The 19379-nt window shown below is 35.5% G+C and overlaps 1 protein-coding gene across 1 annotated transcript in view; it reads left to right on the forward strand.

The window, feature by feature from the left end:
* LOC117325576 (regulator of telomere elongation helicase 1-like) overlaps positions 1–19379 on the forward strand; it is an 89919-nt gene that overhangs the window by 61172 nt on the left and 9368 nt on the right. Inside the window, exons 28-32 of the mRNA XM_033881908.1 lie at positions 8409–8477; positions 10489–10656; positions 12995–13139; positions 14801–14932; positions 15402–15926. Of these exons, the coding sequence (XP_033737799.1) occupies positions 8409–8477; positions 10489–10656; positions 12995–13139; positions 14801–14932; positions 15402–15926 (1039 nt within the window). The remainder of the gene's footprint in view (positions 1–8408; positions 8478–10488; positions 10657–12994; positions 13140–14800; positions 14933–15401; positions 15927–19379) is intronic.

A 19379-nucleotide genomic window follows, 5' to 3' on the forward strand; every position in this document is an offset into this window, starting at 1 on the left:
TGCTACTGATGATTTACACAACAGCACATAGCAAGTACTAGGAAAGAGTGAGGCCAAATAAATTAGTCACCATGAAAACATTTGAAACTGAAAAGTTGAATGTTGATTGAAGAAAGGACTTCATTCCTTTACCAGCACAGGCTAGTGCTAATCATTGGTTACAAACCAGCACATAGCGTGTATTGGGAAAGGAAATGTAGCACAGATCGTATGGTATTTGGAGTAGATGTCTGATGTCAGCAATGAAGAGTAAACCTGCTCTCTACAAGCACAGGCTAGTGCTACTGATGATTTACACAACAGCACATAACAAGTACTAGGAAAGAGTGAGGCCAAATAAATTAGTCACCATGAAAACATTTGAAACTGAAAAGTTGAATGTTAGTGAGAAAATGATACCATTCCTTTACCAGCACAGGCTAGTGCTAATCATTGGTTACACATCAGCACATAGCAAGTACTAGGAAAGGAAAAGTTTAACAGCATAGTAGTAACAACCTTGTCATATTGGGAGATGATTCTGACTTATATTAACACAGGCTTTTAAGTGCTGATGTTGGTGAATATAGGAATGCATTATGTTAAGAAACAGAAAGACTTACCTTATTGTCTCCCACTGATGTCTTACTTGATAGTGTACGTTAAAGTGAGTGACTTTCAAAGTATGAAACATTGGTTTATATACAACGTACCACTACCAGTGTCATATTTTAATTGAGCTCTGTCATATTTTAGTTTTTTCTGGTAATTAACAGATGATATGGCAGAGTATTACTTGAGTATTTGTTTGAAGAAGGAAATGAAGGTGTTGGGAAACAATAGGTTTGTGTTTGATTGGTTACTTTAGTCACTTACATGGCACAGGTGTGATCTAATTATCAACAGAAGTCCAGGTGATTAAATGTCAATGGCTCCTCAGTAATTATAGACACTGAGCAGAATTGGTGTGTTGAAGTGATGTGCCTTAATTACCAAGACTAGGATTACAAACTGGTAATAATTAAGAAATATCTTTTGCATTAAAAAAAATATGATGAAATGTTTTGTTATCGGGGACTCAATATTTTAAAGTTAATGTAAGTACAGTTAATTGTAGTTGTATACATAGGGGTCTTCCCCGAACACCAACACTGGTTAGGGTGGGGTGTTTACATAGGGGTTAAGGTGTGTTGATAGGGATTTATAGTCTGTTACAGAAATGTTCTCAGTGTAAGAACACATGTAAGTCAGAACACAGGTAAATCAACTCACCTGATTCAAGATTTAAAGATTTTATTCACTATTCACAAAGTGTGTAACAAGAGGTCAATATGACAAAACAATGTACAAAGCTTACAGGGTAATAACATGAAAATACAAGAGTGTATATACTAACGATGTTATAAACAATGTTATCTCACTATACATATAATAACTACAATACAACATATGAAATAATATACTTATCTATTATCTACTTGAAATACAAAGTTTTTCTACAATTTTCAGGAAATGACTCACTCTAGATGATAATGACTTGTTACATATTTCAAACATACCTTCCATTTTAGTTAAACTTGGATTTATATAGTAATAATTTGGAATGTATCTGTGTCTAAACTCTGTCATTAAAATATCATTGCATTGAAATAAATAGTGGTATTCATCACCAATACCGTTATGACATAATAAGCAATTACGATCATTACATGGTATACCAATTCATCTACCAGTTTCAAAAGGTAACTTTAAATTTGACATTCTAAATTTGCTGATAATAATGCGCTCTTGGGAATTAAGCTTAATTAGATAAGACTCAATGTTAAACTGCTTTTTAAAGATAGATTAAAATTGTCCAAGAGACGATGATTGGATAGTAGAAAACCAGTTTTGAATGAATTGGTCACATAAACGTCTTTTAAGCAGTGTTTTAAAAACAGTTTTATTTAATGTGCAAGGGGTTTGGTATATCCAAATGTTGTTAAAACCAGTATCATTAAGTATTTGTTTTATATAGCTAAGCCATTTAAAGTCTGCTACTTGATTTTCTTGCACTTTGTAGCCCTTCAGGAGATTCGGACATCAATACGGTATCATCTGTATATAAAATAACAAATAATCTAACATATACATCAAGAGTATGTTCACATAAACTATCAATTTCTTGCAAACAAGAACCATTATTTTGTTGAAGATAATCTTCTTAATCGTTAAGGTATATAAAAAAAAAAAAAATGGTGACAAATTTTCCGTCTTGTTTTAAACCGACGTTACACATGAACAAATCAGATGTCTCACTTCCGTTTCGAACACATGATTTAGTGTTATTATATAAATTATTGATAACTTTGAAAATTTCACCCGTGAGGGAAGAGGTCTGCATTTTTCTCCATAATCCGATACGCCACACCGTATCAAACGCTTTTTAAAATCAATAAATGAACAGTATAGTTTTTTATTTTTAGAGAAATAGATAGAGATAAGAACATGTAGTATGAAAATATTTTCAGTAGTTGAGTATCCTTTTCTAAAACCAGATTGTGCTCGAGATATACTACTTAGTTTTTTTTTTTTTTTTTTTTTTTTAGTTTACATGTTTACATATTTATATATATTTTAATATAATATTGTCATTATAAATAGTAATATATATATATTTAGTGCTTTGAATTTAGGAAATAGCTTCTGATTTTTATTTGTTTTTATATATATATTGTAATCTGATATTGTTACTATTGATAATAAAATATATAGTTAGGCATAGTGCTTTGGAAATTTGATTTTTTTATTTCATTTTTTTTACTAGTAAAATCATCTATATGATAGTGCTTTGTATTAGAAAACTATATATCTGATTTTTTATACCTGAGTTGACCCTTTTTTTTTGACCTGAGTTGGTATTCCATATTGAAACAGGCTATAACTAAACTTCAAAGAACTTCCTACAATAACACCTCCCTTTGTCTTCACCAGAGTTGGTGTTCTGGGAATGAGCCTATACATAGATGTATAGTTTCATACAAAATACATCTTCTTGTAGAATTCAGTTGCAATGATCAAAATGCTTAAAAAGAACAAATTTAGAAATAGCTGAAATATTATATTTTGTGTCAAGATATGAATTTCATATAACTACAAATTATTGTATAGGTTAATGTATGTTTCTGTTTAACCAAATTTAATTAATTTAAACTACTCATTTGGCTAAGCTTGAATATATAATTGTTTGATGATTAGTTGTTTAGATTGAAGTCTGACATGATGTGGTCAGAAATTTGTCTATTATTGTTGCCTTTAAAAATAACCATTTTGAACTTTTATTGAGAAATATTCCTGATAATTGTTGATGTGTAATATTTCAGATAAAAGTTTTATGAAAAACATTCCTGATGAAAATATATTGAGAAATTTTCATCATAAAAGTTTATTGGGAATTAGTCCGCATAAAGTTTATTTAGAAATATTCCTCATAAAAATTTATTTGGAAATATACCTGATAGAAGCTTATTGTAAAATATTCCTGATAAGAGGTTATTAATTATACCCTATAAAAGTTTGTTTAAAAATATTCCTGATAAACATTTATTGAGAAATATTTCTGATGAAAGTGTTTTTGTGTTGCCTGAAAAAGGCAACATATAGATATCACTATGGCGGAGGGGGCATAGTCTGCACAATGGTTTCTGTGCAATAACTTGAGTTCCCTTGGGCTAATCAAACTCAAACTTTGTATAGTGCTTCCTTATCAAATGTGCTTGCTTGGGATTGCTTTTCAGGCTCGACAGTCACGGTCATTGTAAATAAATAGAAAATCTGTCCAGTTCCTTTTAAGTCAATCGACCTAAAACATCATATAGTGCTTACTGGTTTCTTCATAAAACAATATGTTCTTATATTTTGCATGAAACTTTTGATTTGCGGAGCAGATCAGTTTGATTGCTGCAAAGGCAACACATCCACTTCCGTGGAATTCTTGTTTAGAGATATTCATGATAAAAGTTAATTGAGAAATATTCTTGATAAACTACTGTTCGAAAGAAAATATGAAAATAAAATTGATGGTACTGAAAGTGAAAATACAGTGTTGAATTGAAGAGTCTGTTTGACATGTTTAATTTATATACAACAGCTGGCTCCCACTTTGGTAGAAATGGAGCTAAATAAAATCTTGGTATTGAAAGTGAAAATACAGTGTTGAATTGAAGAGTCTGTTTGACATGTTTAAATATATACAACAGCTGGCTCCCACTTTGGTAGAAATGGAGCTAAATAAAATCTTGGTATTGAAAGTGAAAATACAGTGTTGAATTGAAGAGTCTGTTTGACATGTTTAAATATATACAACAGCTGGCTCCCACTTATTTAATTGAGCTCTGTCATATTTTAATTTTTTCTGGTAATTAACAGATGATATGGCAGAGTATTACTTGAGTATTTGTTTGAAGAAGGAAATGAAGGTGTTGGGAAACAATAGGTTTGTGTTTGATTGGTTACTTTAGTCACTTACATGGCACAGGTGTGATCTAATTATCAACAGAAGTCCAGGTGATTAAATGTCAATGGCTCCTCAGTAATTATAGACACTGAGCAGAATTGGTGTGTTGAAGTGATGTGCCTTAATTACCAAGACTAGGATTACAAACTGGTAATAATTAAGAAATATCTTTTGCATTAAAAAAAATATGATGAAATGTTTTGTTATCGGGGACTCAATATTTTAAAGTTAATGTAAGTACAGTTAATTGTAGTTGTATACATAGGGGTCTTCCCCGAACACCAACACTGGTTAGGGTGGGGTGTTTACATAGGGGTTAAGGTGTGTTGATAGGGAGTTATAGTCTGTTACAGAAATGTTCTCAGTGTAAGAACACATGTAAGTCAGAACACAGGTAAATCAACTCACCTGATTCAAGATTTAAAGATTTTATTCACTATTCACAAAGTGTGTAACAAGAGGTCAATATGACAAAACAATGTACAAAGCTTACAGGGTAATAACATGAAAATACAAGAGTGTATATACTAACGATGTTATAAACAATGTTATCTCACTATACATATAATAACTACAATACAACATATGAAATAATATACTTATCTATTATCTACTTGAAATACAAAGTTTTTCTACAATTTTCAGGAAATGACTCACTCTAGATGATAATGACTTGTTACATATTTCAAACATACCTTCCATTTTAGTTAAACTTGGATTTATATAGTAATAATTTGGAATGTATCTGTGTCTAAACTCTGTCACTAAAATATCATTGCATTGAAATAAATAGTGGTATTCATCACCAATACCGTTATGACATAATAAGCAATTACGATCATTACATGGTATACCAATTCATCTACCAGTTTCAAAAGGTAACTTTAAATTTGACATTCTAAATTTGCTGATAATAATGCGCTCTTGGGAATTAAGCTTAATTAGATAAGACTCAATGTTAAACTGTTTTTTAAAGATAGAGTAAAATTGTCCACGAGACGATGATTGGATAGTAGAAAACCAGTTTTGAATGAATTGGTCACATAAACGTCTTTTAAGCAGTGTTTTAAAAACAGTTTTATTTAATGTGCAAGGGGTTTGGTATATCCAAATGTTGTTAAAACCAGTATCATTAAGTATTTGTTTTATATAGCTAAGCCATTTAAAGTCTGCTACTTGATTTTCTTGCACTTTGTAGCCCTTCAGGAGATTCGGACATCAATACGGTATCATCTGTATATAAAATAACAAATAATCTAACATATACACCAAGAGTATGTTCACATAAACTATCAATTTCTTGCAAACAAGAACCATTATTTTGTTGAAGATAATCTTCTTAATCGTTAAGGTATATAAAAAAAAAAAATGGTGACAAATTTTCGTCTTGTTTTAAACCGACGTTACACATGAACAAATCAGATGTCTCACTTCCGTTTCGAACACATGATTTAGTGTTATTATATAAATTATTGATAACTTTGAAAATTTCACCCGTGAGGGAAGAGGTCTGCATTTTTCTCCATAATCCGATACGCCACACCGTATCAAACGCTTTTTAAAATCAATAAATGAACAGTATAGTTTTTTATTTTTAGAGAAATAGATAGAGATAAGAACATGTAGTATGAAAATATTTTCAGTGGTTGAGTATCCTTTTCTAAAACCAGATTGTGCTCGAGATATACTACTTAGTTTTTTTTTGTTTTTGTTTTTTTTTTAGTTTACATGTTTACATATTTATATATATTTTAATATAATATTGTCATTATAAATAGTAATATATATATATTTAGTGCTTTGAATTTAGGAAATAGCTTCTGATTTTTATTTGTTTTTATATATATATTGTAATCTGATATTGTTACTATTGATAATAAAATATATAGTTAGGCATAGTGCTTTGGAAATTTGATTTTTTTATTTCATTTTTATTACTAGTAAAATCATCTATATGATAGTGCTTTGTATTAGAAAACTATATATCTGATTTTTTATACCTGAGTTGACCCTTTTTTTTTTACCTGAGTTGGTATTCCATATTGAAACAGGCTATAACTAAACTTCAAAGAACTTCCTACAATAACACCTCCCTTTGTCTTCACCAGAGTTGGTGTTCGGGGAATGAGCCTATACATAGATGTATAGTTTCATACAAAATACATCTTCTTGTAGAATTCAGTTGCAATGATCAAAATGCTTAAAAAGAACAAATTTAGAAATAGCTGAAATATTATATTTTGTGTCAAGATATGAATTTCATATAACTACAAATTATTGTATAGGTTAATGTATGTTTCTGTTTAACCAAATTTAATTAATTTAAACTACTCATTTGGCTAAGCTTGAATATATAATTGTTTGATGATTAGTTGTTTAGATTGAAGTCTGACATGATGTGGTCAGAAATTTGTCTATTATTGTTGCCTTTAAAAATAACCATTTGGAACTTTTATTGAGAAATATTCCTGATAATTGTTGATGTGTAATATTTCAGATAAAAGTTTTATGAAAAACATTCCTGATGAAAATATATTGAGAAATTTTCATCATAAAAGTTTATTGGGAATTAGTCCTCATAAAGTTTATTTAGAAATATTCCTCATAAAAATTTATTTGGAAATATACCTGATAGAAGCTTATTGTAAAATATTCCTGATAAGAGGTTATTAATTATACCCTATAAAAGTTTGTTTAAAAATATTCCTGATAAACATTTATTGAGAAATATTTCTGATGAAAGTGTTTTTGTGTTGCCTGAATATAGATATCACTATGGCGGAGGGGGCATCGTCTGCACAATGGTTTCTGTGCAATAACTTGAGTTCCCTTCGTTGGGCTAATCAAACTCAAACTTTGTATAGTGCTTCCTTATCAAATGTGCTTGCTTGGGATTGCTTTTCAGGCTCGACAGTCACGGTCATTGTAAATAAATAGAAAATCTGTCCAGTACCTTTTAAGTCAATCGACCTAAAACATCATATAGTGCTTACTGGTTTCTTCATAAAACAATATGTTCTTATATTTTGCATGAAACTTTTGATTTGCGGAGCAGATCAGTTTGATTGCTGCAAAGGCAACACATCCACTTCCGTGGAATTCTTGTTTAGAGATATTCATGATAAAAGTTAATTGAGAAATATTCTTGATAAACTACTGTTCGAAAGAAAATATGAAAATAAAATTGATGGTACTGAAAGTGAAAATACAGTGTTGAATTGAAGAGTCTGTTTGACATGTTTAATTTATATACAACAGCTGGCTCCCACTTTGGTAGAAATGGAGCTAAATAAAATCTTGGTATTGAAAGTGAAAATACAGTGTTGAATTGAAGAGTCTGTTTGACATGTTTAAATATATACAACAGCTGGCTCCCACTTTGGTAGAAATGGAGCTAAATAAAATCTTGGTATTGAAAGTGAAAATACAGTGTTGAATTGAAGAGTCTGTTTGACATGTTTAAATATATACAACAGCTGGCTCCCATTTTGGTAGAAACGGAGCTAAATAAAATCTTTAAACAAAACTTAAGCCTACGGGTTTCACCTCCGAAAATTACACATCAATTGATACATATGTAAACAAAAATCCATACCAAAAAATATGTGGAAAATAAGGAAATTGATCATCCTAGCATACATGCTAATTCAGGAACAGACCTAAATGCAGGGGTAGATATACCAATGCTATATGGACAAGATGAATGCAATACTGTATACATTCAGCCTAACCGTTTCTCGAGCATAGAAAAGGTAAAAAAAGTTAATTGTCTTTCAGAATGAAAGAAAATGGGTAAATGTGTTGTGTGTAACCTACATTTTCTTGAATGTATATTTGATGACTTAATTATCTTGTCAATTATATTTTGGAAAAAAAATGAAATTAAACTACATTAGAAAGAATTGATTATAATTATGTGAACTATTTGTTTCAGGGTTTTGCATTCAATAAACCTGTCACTTCAAAAGCCAAAATTCCAGTTAAGAAAAAAATCATAATCAAGGTATGTTTGGATTTTAATTAATCATTCAACATTTCTTAATCATAGGCAGTCTGCTTGTGTAATTATTGTGTTGGTTTTGTAAAAAGTAACATCTGAACATAATATTTCATGATGCCTGAAAGTAATATTTCATCCAATTCTGTGACTACTTTGCTGATATTCATGTGCTAAAAATATTTTTGTGTCAAATTCTTGTTTTATTTACGCAGGCACATCAGAGAATGGAGAGGAGAAAATTATACTGTAAAACATGGTTATTTCCGCAGGAGTTTGATTTTAGCGATTTTGATATGTAAACTATACACATGGGGATATTTTCATGATCATCAAATTTTAGCTCACCAGCCCAGGCAAGTGAGCTTATACGATGGTATTGCCCAGAGACCTGAAGTTGAGCTTGCAACAAGCTGGGGTGAAGAGCTACCATGTTTGTTCACATGAATGACCTTGACTTACATTCAAGGTCACAGGGGTCAAATAGCATGAAATCTTTTAAACAACTTCTTCTCAATAGCTAAGTGGCCCAGCAACCTGGTATTGGGCTTGAAGCATGCTGGAGTGAAGGAGGCTACCAAGTTTGTTCAAATGAATGACCTTGGTCTACTTTCAAGGTCACCAGAGTCAAATAGGTTGAACACTTTAAGCAATTTCTTCTCAATCAATAAAAGCCTAGAGACACGATACTTGGCTTGTAGCATGCTTGGGTGAAGGGCTACCAAGTTTGTTCAAAATCAAGGTCACAAGGTTCAAATAGACTGAACTCTTTTGAACTACGTCTTCTCAATAAGGCCCAGCCTGACATTAAGCCTGTAGCATGCTGTGGTAGAGGGCTACCAAGTTTGTTCAAATGAATTACCTTGACAGTTTGGGCTGAATTTGCTTTATATGTAGATATGTCTTGGGATGAGCCTGTTGTGTTCCTTGGTGTCAAGATAAGTGACCTTTGCTAAAGTTTGATGCAGAAAAGTGACAACAAACAGCTCTGGCTGTCATGCTTATGTACTCTTATATTTTTAGCTCACCTGCCAGAAGGGCAAGTGAGCTTATGCCGTGGTGCGTAGTCCGGCAGGCCGCCCGGCGTCAACTTTTTCATTCAAACAACTTCTTCTCAATAACCAAGAGGCCCAGGGACTTGATATTAGGCCTGTAGCATGCTGGGGTGAAGGGCTACAAAGTTTGTTCAAATAAATGACCATAATGCCACAAAAGGTCACATTGTTCAAATAGGCTATAATCTTCAATTGACTTCTCCTTAATAACCAAGAGGCCCGGGGACTTGATATTAGGCTTTTAGCATGCTGGGGTGAAGGGCTACCAAGTTTGTTCAAATAAATGACCTTGACCTACATTCAAGGTCACAGGGGTGAAATCGGCTTAAATCTGTAAACAATAATTTTACGATAGCCAAGAGCCTCCGAGACATGATATTAGAATGCTGGAATGAAGGACTAGAAAATTTATTAATATGAATAAACCTAGCTTACTATGATATTTGAATAAAGAGGTAATCAGCATAGTATCTGTAGAAATGACCTCAATCAACTTCAAAGTTGCTGTAGAGCCAGGTGAGCGATACAGGCCCATTGGGCCTCTTGTTAGTAGTTACCAATATAATACAGCTGTGGGTGTCCTATAATCACGGTATCCCTCTGTCTGTTGACTAGAAGTGCTCTAAAATTCCTCGAGTTTCTCATTTCTCTTTTATGTAAACCTGATTCACAGGTTTATAAGTAGCAGGTGAGCAATACAGGCCCATTTGGCCTCTTGGATATTTTTTAGTGATTCTGTATATTTTATGCCCTGTTTGAAATCTGTTTTTTCAGAATTCAGGTATAAAACAACAAACATAGTTGATTGTTATGAAGGTGTGTGATATATGGACTTCCTTTATAGAATTTAGGTTCAGAAAGACTCAGTCATGACCCAAGTTCTACATTCATACGTTGAATATCCATGTTCCACATACACACATGATTTACTAATCTATATTCTATTGTATTGCTATTTTTAGAAAAGAGAAACATCTCCTAAACACTCGACGCACCAGATTTTATGTGTCCAAGATATCGACAAGAAGTCCTCTACCACCACTTTACCACTGACGGCTGGTCATGGAGAAACAGTAACACAAACAAGTAATCCAACACATCTCCAAACAGCAGAGGCTTATATAGCACAGGTAATCAGTCATATATAAAAACAAGTAATCGGTAAAATATAACACAGGTAATCAGTCATATATAAAAACAAGTAATCAGTAATATATAACACAGGTAATCAGTCATATATAAAAACAAGTAATCGGTAAAATATAACACAGGTAATCAGTCATATATAAAAACAAGTAATCAGTAAAATATAACACAGGTAATCGGTCATATATAAAAACAAGTAATCAGTAAAATATAACACAGGTAATCAGTCATATATAAAACAAGTAATCAGTAATATATAACACAGGTAATCAGTCATATATAAAAACAAGTAATCGGTAAAATATAACACAGGTAATCAGTCATATATAAAAAACAAGTAATCGGTAAAATATAACACAGGTAATCAGTCATATATAAAAACAAGTAATCGGTAAAATATAACACAGGTAATCAGTCATATATAAAAAACAAGTAATCAGTAATATATAACACAGGTAATCAGTCATATATAAAAAAAGTAATCGGTAAAATATAACACAGGTAATCGGTCATATATAAAAACAAGTAATCAGTAAAATATAACACAGGTAATCAGTCATATATAAAACAAGTAATCAGTAATATATAACACAGGTAATCAGTCATATATAAAACAAGTAATGGGTAAAATATAACACAGGTAATCAGTCATATATAAAAACAAGTAATCGGTAAAATATAACACAGGTAATCAGTCATATATAAAAACAAGTAATCGGTAAAATATAACACAGGTAATCAGTCATATATAAAAAACAAGTAATCAGTAAATATAACACAGGTAATCAGTCATATATAAAAAAAGTAATCGGTAAAATATAACACAGGTAATCGGTCATATATAAAAAAAAGTAATCAGTAAAATATAACACAGGTAATCAGTCATATATCAAAAAAGTAATCAGTAATATATAACACAGGTAATCAGTCATATATAAAAACAAGTAATCGGTAAAATATAACACAGGTAATCAGTCCTATATAAAAACAAGTAATCGGTAAAATATAACACAGGTAATCAGTCATATATAAAAACAAGTAATCGGTAAAATATAACACAGGTAATCGGTCATATATAAAAACAAGTAATCGGTAAAATTTAACACAGGTAATCAGTCATATATAAAAACAAGTAATCGGTAAGATATAACACAGGTAATCAGTCATATATAAAACAAGTAATCAGTAAAATATAACACAGGTAATCAGTCATATATAAAAAAAAGTAATCAGTAATATATAACACAGGTAATCAGTCCTATATAAAAACAAGTAATCGGTAAAATATAACACAGGTAATCAGTCATATATAAAAACAAGTAATCGGTAAAATATAACACAGGTAATCGGTCATATATAAAAACAAGTAATCGGTAAAATTTAACACAGGTAATCAGTCATATATAAAAACAAGTAATCGGTAAAATATAACACAGGTAATCAGTCATATATAAAACAAGTAATCAGTAAAATATAACACAGGTAATCAGTCATATATAAAAAAAAGTAATCAGTAATATATAACACAGGTAATCAGTCATATATAAAAACAAGAAATCGGTTATATATAGCACGGGTAATCAGTCGTATATAAAACAAGTACAGTACATTTCAGTTAATCGGGTAACGCTTAATAGGGTATTTCGTTTATTGGGGTAAAAATTCAAAAACCAAAACCATTTTCTCTTGAATCATGTTAAAAAAAGTCGTTTAATTGGGTTGGAAAAATCGTATTTTTTCGGTTATTCGACTACGATAATCTGACCCAAAAAAATAGAAAAGCTCCAATTTTCACGAACGTCAAAAATCGGTAAAATATTACCTTAAACGATAATGTTATGTCAGATTTTTGTCATGTTTAGAGAACTGTGTTGTTGTTCTGCCTCGTGGGGTTTTTCCCCAAACAGGAAATCGATAAGCATTGTGGGTAAAGTATTAATTGTTATTTTTAGAGTCAGCAGCAGGCCAACGTAATGGGGGTTTAAAAGCATAATTAAGCTCCTAAACAATTAAACTTTTATTTCTGGGATGAATTACTGGGATCAAGTAAAACTATACTGTGGAATGTGAATACGTTTTGTAAATATACAGTCATCTCCTTCATGACTGTGTACAGTTACTCGCATCACAGGCTAGTAACCTGTCAAGCGATTTTGCCTATGTCAGGTTACTGGCATCACATAAATGCAAGCAAGGTGACGGCTGATATCGGCCATCATAGTATTCAGTAATATACAACACAAGTAAACAGTAATACATAACACAGTTTGTACAGTATATGTAGTTTATTGGAGGTACATGTAGATCTAATGTATATTGCAGGTTAAGCGAGTACTTGGACCAGCCTCCTATAAGTTGTACACCAAGGCCATGGTGGACTACAAACAGAGCAACAACTTTGATAATCTGACTTCTATATTGACTAATATCTTCTTGGAGGACGCTGTGCACATGGATCTTCTCAGGAGTAGGTATACTGTATATATAGTAAATATACTTGATAGGGACCTGCCAATCCAGGGGCTATTCTGTTAAACGATGGATAATCAGTAGTATGGTAGGTACAGATATGGAATAAACTGGGGAATCAGTGGTATGGTACAGATTATAAGACTCTATCATATGTGGTCATGTAGGATAGGGATATTCCACCCGAGGGGTCACAAAATGTGGTAAAACCCGAGGCTCCGCCGAGGGTTTTACCACATTTTGTGACCCAGAGGGTGAAATATCCCTATCCTACATGAACCACATATGATTGAGTATTTTTCTCTCATTCCCCAACATAAAAAATGCAAAAATAGGCACTATCTGTCGATAGCTTTCTCAGATAGACGCCATTTTTTCTCAATCCAAACTTTTTTTCTACTGCATATAATAAAAAAAGAACAGCGCCAATCGATTTACCATACCCCATATATGCAAACAAAGTTTGCTGTTCTAAAAACGAAGGAAACCATTCATTTCCACAGTCTAACGTTGTTTCAGCAGTCCTGTCATTGCAAGCGAAGCCAAATCACTTGATGTCGGCCAAGCTAGTGTGTCCTTTCGCGTGAAGAGTCAGTGGTATGGTACAGATAGATCTGTACTAGGGAAAGCTGGGGAATTATTGATTTGGTAGAGATAGATCTGAAATAAGGAAAGTTGGGGAGTCAGTGGTATGGTAGAGATAGATCAAAATGGTTCAAAATGACTGACTTGACCTACTTTCAAGGTCAAAGGGGTCAAGTGTATTAAAATCTTTAAACAGTTCCTTCTCAATAACCAAAAGGCCTAGGTTGCTGATCGATATTGGACAAGAAGCATGCTGGAATGTATGAGGCCACCTAAGTTGTTCAAAAGAATGACTTTGGCCTTCTTTCAACAACACATTGGTCAAATGTGTTAGAAACTATTAGGGATGAAGGCTACCAAAAGTAATCAAACAAATCACCTTGATCTCAAGGTCCTAGAGGTCAAATATGTTCAAAAAATTCAAACAACTTCTCAATAACCATGGAGCTCAGGGTCATGATATTGGGACAGTGGCATGATTTGTTAAATGTTAAATTCTTGATTTAAAAACAAGAAATATCAACCAGCAGTATTTATTTCAGAAATCAGGTGACCATTAAGGCCCATCGGCCTCTTGTCAAATCATTTCATTTGTGATCTGTCTGTCATCAGACTGTCTTCTTGAAATCTTTATTTGAAGGATGCAATTGTCTGAGTTAAGGTCAGAATTAAATCCAGTTTCTCAGAAGGTATGACTTATACAAACCAAACCTGGAATATAGTTTCATTGTAGTGTGACCTTTTGCAAATGATCATATAGATTGGATGACTTTTTTGGGAGGAAGGGGGGGGGGGGGGGGGGGGGGGGGGGGGGGGGGGGGGGGGGGGGGGGGGGGGGGGGGAGAGAGCATGTCATTAGTTTAAAAATTGAATTTGAGTTGATCTTTTTCACTTCTCCATTTCACTAATAAATGAGTTACAACATGTAATTGTCAAATTGGAGATGTTAACATTTACAGTGTAATGTGTAATCCTTGGCAAAAAGTGGACTTGGATATATTAAATGCATAAGTGGCACACGAGGGTACAGGATAATTGAGACATATAATTACATGTAGTTCTTGTTCCTCAAAGGGTTTTATGTGTATGTGCGTCCCCATCATAGACGACAATTTCATGAGCTGTGCTGCAACCTGACGGGTGAAGGATGTGGCTTTAAACCAGAACATGCCATCTCCAAGAAACGAGTCCAGACAGAGATCTCTGGTGGGTAACTAATGACTGGTGATAACAACCTGTGTATGGTAGATGGTGTAAACCTCATTAAGTGATTCTGATTCAAATTTTTGTAACTTTTGAAGATTTGCTTAATGCCTCTGGTGATGTTAACTAATGTATGATCGATGACATGTATTTACCTGCATGGACTGGACTCTGACTTTGTAGTGATCGTAGCTCATTTCAAAGAAGTTTAGAGGGATAATGTTATGTCTGCTGCATTGGCTTTGGTATCTGGTTGAATCTTACCCATATTTTATGCTTGATTTAGCCTATGTTGGACTTAGTTTATAAGGTTGAAGGCATAAAGTGTCGCTTCCTCTATCCATATGTCACAAATTTGGTAAAGAAGTTGTAAGCTGAGCAGGAAATTTATTATATGTCAGAAACATAAGGAACATCCTAGTCATATTAAGTAAGCGTGAGTTTTTTTTTCTACAGTTGTTTTCTCTTTCAGACGGAGCATCAAAACGTCAGAAGACAAACACAGTGTCTTCAACAGGGCTGGGTCAGAATGACACAGCATGTATCAAAACAAACTCTGTGTCTTCTACAGGACTGGGTCAGAATGACACAGCATGTATCAAAACAAACTCTGTGTCTTCAACAGGGCTGGGTCAGAATGACACAGCATGTATCAAAACAAACTCTGTGGCCTCGCTCAACAGTCAGGAACCAGGGAGTGGACAGGATCCAGGGAAAGCTGTGGTGTGTCCAGAGAAGTCAGTGTTAGGTAGTGGTAGGGGTGCGGACAGGGCAGTGCTGGAACCTCAGGAACAAACCACTAATAACACACTGAACCGAAGTAGTGAAGACTTGTTTGGGGAGGAAACATCACAACAAGGAGAAAAGAAAGGTAATCAGATCAAAACAGATCAACCAAATAGGCAGAGTGGACAGAAATGTATGCCAAGTTTGGTGGAGAGATTGAAGCATGTCACTGGACCATTAGATATACGCAGCAAGATTAAGGTAGAAACAGGTAAATGTTACTGTAGATATGTGTAGGTCCTTTTGTCCACAGTGGTGATTGAACAATAATGTTGGATTTTAAGAATTATAATTTGTTAGTGTTATTCCTCCGTATGTACTTTAAGGATCTTTCTCAAATGACACAAGTAAGTTAAAACCCAGTGTTCCTTCGTTTCCTTCATCAGATGGTGGGCTATTCAAATCGCCCTGCGTCCGTGGTCCGTGGTCCGTCCGTAAACAATTCTTGTTATCGCTAATCCTCAGAAAGTACTGAAGGGATCTTTCTCAAATTTCAGATGTAGGTTCCCCTTGGTGCCTAGTTATGCATATTGCATTGTGGGATCGATCGGAAAACAACATGGCCGACAGGCAGCCATCTTGGATTTTGACCATTGAAGTTTGTTATCGCTATTTCTGAGAAAGTACTGAAGGGATATTTCTCAAATTTCATATGTGGGCTTCCCTTAAATTGGTGCCTAGTTATGCATATTGCATTTTGGGATTGATCGGAAAACAACATGGCCGACAGGCAGCCATCTTGGATTTTGACAATTGAAGATTGTTATCACTATTTCTGAGAAAGTACTGAAGGGATCTTTCTCAAATTTCATATGTTGGTTTCCCTTGGTGCCTAGTTATGCATATTGCATTGTGGGATCGATCGGAAAACAACATGGCCGACAGGTGGCCATCTTGGATTTTGACCATTGAAGTTTGTTATCGCTATTTCTGAGAAAGTACTGAAGGGATCTTTCTCAAATTTCATATGTAGGTTCCTCTTGGTGCCTTGTTATGCATATTGCATTTTGGGACCGATCGGAAAACAACGTAGCCGACAGGCAGCCATCTTGGATTTTGACCATTGAAGTTTGTTATCGCTATTCCTGAGAAAGTACTGAAGGGATCTTTCTCAAATTTCATATGTTGGTTTCCCTTGGTGCCTAGTTATGCATATTGCATTTTGGGATTGATCGGAAAACAACATGGCCGACAGGCAGCCATCTTGGATTTTGACCATTGAAGTTTGTTATCGCTATTTCTGAGAAAGTACTGAAGGGATCATTCTCAAATTTCATATGTAGGTTCCCCTTGGTGCCTAGTTATGCATATTGCATTTTGAGACCAATCAGAAAACAACATGGCCGACGGGCAGCCATCTTGGATTTTGACAATTGAAGTTTGTTATCGCTATTTCTCAGAAAGTACTGAAGGAATCTTTCTCAAATTCCATATATAGGTTCCCCTTGGTGCCTAAATCTTCAATTTCATATATAGGTTTCCCTTGTTTGAAAAGTACTAGAGGTTTCTTCTGAATTTACACAGATTAGTAAGACTTAGAAGGAGAGAAAAGTAGAGAAAAGATCAATCTGACATGGAACCTATGAAGAACATTCAATGGTGGGCGCCAAGATCCCTCTGGGATCTCTTGTTAAATAGTGCATTATATCAATTTCATCAGACTGGCGATGGTCAACATACAGGGTTCGCAGTGGCAGAGTGGTTAAGGTGTCCCGACACTTTATCACTAGCCCTCCACTTCTGGGTTGCGAGTTCGTAACCTACATGGGGGAGTTACCAGGTACTAACCGTAGGCCGGTGGTTTTTCTCTGGGTACTCTGGCTTTCCTCCACCTCCAAAACCAGGCATGTCCTTAAATGACCCTGGGTGTTGTAGGACGTTTAAAAAAAATAAAAAAAGATTTTATGGTTGCTCTATCAGAGTTGTGTGATAAATTTTGGGACTGCTAGGAAGACAAGGTGTCAGAGACTGCTGGGAAGACAAGGTGGCAGGGACTGCTGGGAAGACAAGGTGGCAGAGACTGTTAGGAAGACAAGTGGCAGGGACTGTTATGAAGACAGGTGGCAGGGACTGCTGGGAAGACAAGGTGGCAGGGATTGTTAGGAAGACAGGTAGCAGGGACTGCTGGGAAGACAAGGTGGCAGAGACTGCTAGGAAGACAAGTGGCAGGGACTGTTAGGAAAACAGGTGACAGGGACTGCTAGGATGACAAGGTGGAAGAGACTGTTAGGAAAACAAGGTGGCAGAGACTGCTAGGAAGACAACTGGCAGGGACTGTTAGGAAGACAAGGTGGCATAGACTGCTGGGAAGACAAGGTGGCAGGGATTGTTAGGAAGACAGATAGCAGGGACTGCTGGGATGACAAGGTGGCAGAGGCTGCTTGGAAGACAAGGTGGCAGGGACTGTTAGGAAGACAGGTGGCAGGGACTGCTAGGATGACAAGGTGGCAGAGACTGTTAGGAAGACAAGGTGGCAGAGATTGTTAGGAGGACAGGTAGCAGGGACTGTTAGGAAGACAGGTGGCAGAAACTGCTAGGATGACAAGGTGGCAGAGACTGTTAGGAAGACAAGGTGGCAGAGACTGCTAGGAAGACAAGTGGCAGGGACTGTTAGGAAGACAAGGTGGCAGGGATTGTTAGGAAGACAGGTGGCAGTGACTGCTGGGAAGACAAGGTGGCAGGGACTGCTTGGAAAACAAGGTGGCAGAGACTGCTAGGAAGACAAGTGGCAGGGATTGTTAGGAGGACAGGTAGCAGGGACTGTTAGGAAGACAGGTGGCAGAAACTGCTAGGATGACAAGGTGGCAGAGACTGTTAGGAAGACAAGGTGGCAGAGACTGCTAGGAAGACAGGTGGCAGGGACTGTTAGGAAGACAAGGTGGCAGGGATTGTTAGGAAGACAGGTGGCAGTGACTGCTGGGAAGACAAGGTGGCAGGGACTGCTGGGAAGACAAGGTGGCAGAGACTGCTGGGAAGACAAGGTGGCAGAGACTGTTAGGAAGACAAGTGGCAGGGACTGTTATGAAGACAGGTGGCAGGGACTGCTGGGAAGACAAGGTGGCAGGGATTGTTAGGAAGACAGGTAGCAGGGACTGCTGGGAAGACAAGGTGGCAGAGACTGCTAGGAAGACAAGTGGCAGGGACTGTTAGGAAAACAGGTGACAGGGACTGCTAGGATGACAAGGTGGAAGAGACTGTTAGGAAAACAAGGTGGCAGAGACTGCTAGGAAGACAACTGGCAGGGACTGTTAGGAAGACAAGGTGGCATAGACTGCTGGGAAGACAAGGTGGCAGGGACTGCTGGGAAGACAAGGTGGCAGGTATTGTTAGGAAGACAGATAGCAGGGACTGCTGGGATGACAAGGTGGCAGAGGCTGCTTGGAAGACAAGGTGGCAGGGACTGTTAGGAAGACAGGTGGCAGGGACTGCTAGGATGACAAGGTGGCAGAGACTGTTAGGAAGACAAGGTGGCAGAGACTGCTAGGAAGACAAGTGGCAGGGACTGCTGGGAAGACAAGGTAGCAGGGACTGCTGGGAAGACAAAGTGGCAGGGATTGTTAGGAGGACAGGTAGCAGGGACTGTTAGGAAGACAGGTGGCAGAAACTGCTAGGATGACAAGGTGGCAGAGACTGTTAGGAAGACAAGGTGGCAGAGACTGCTAGG

This window comes from Pecten maximus, chromosome 4 (genome assembly GCF_902652985.1).
Source record: "Pecten maximus chromosome 4, xPecMax1.1, whole genome shotgun sequence".
NCBI lineage: Eukaryota > Metazoa > Mollusca > Bivalvia > Pectinida > Pectinidae > Pecten > Pecten maximus.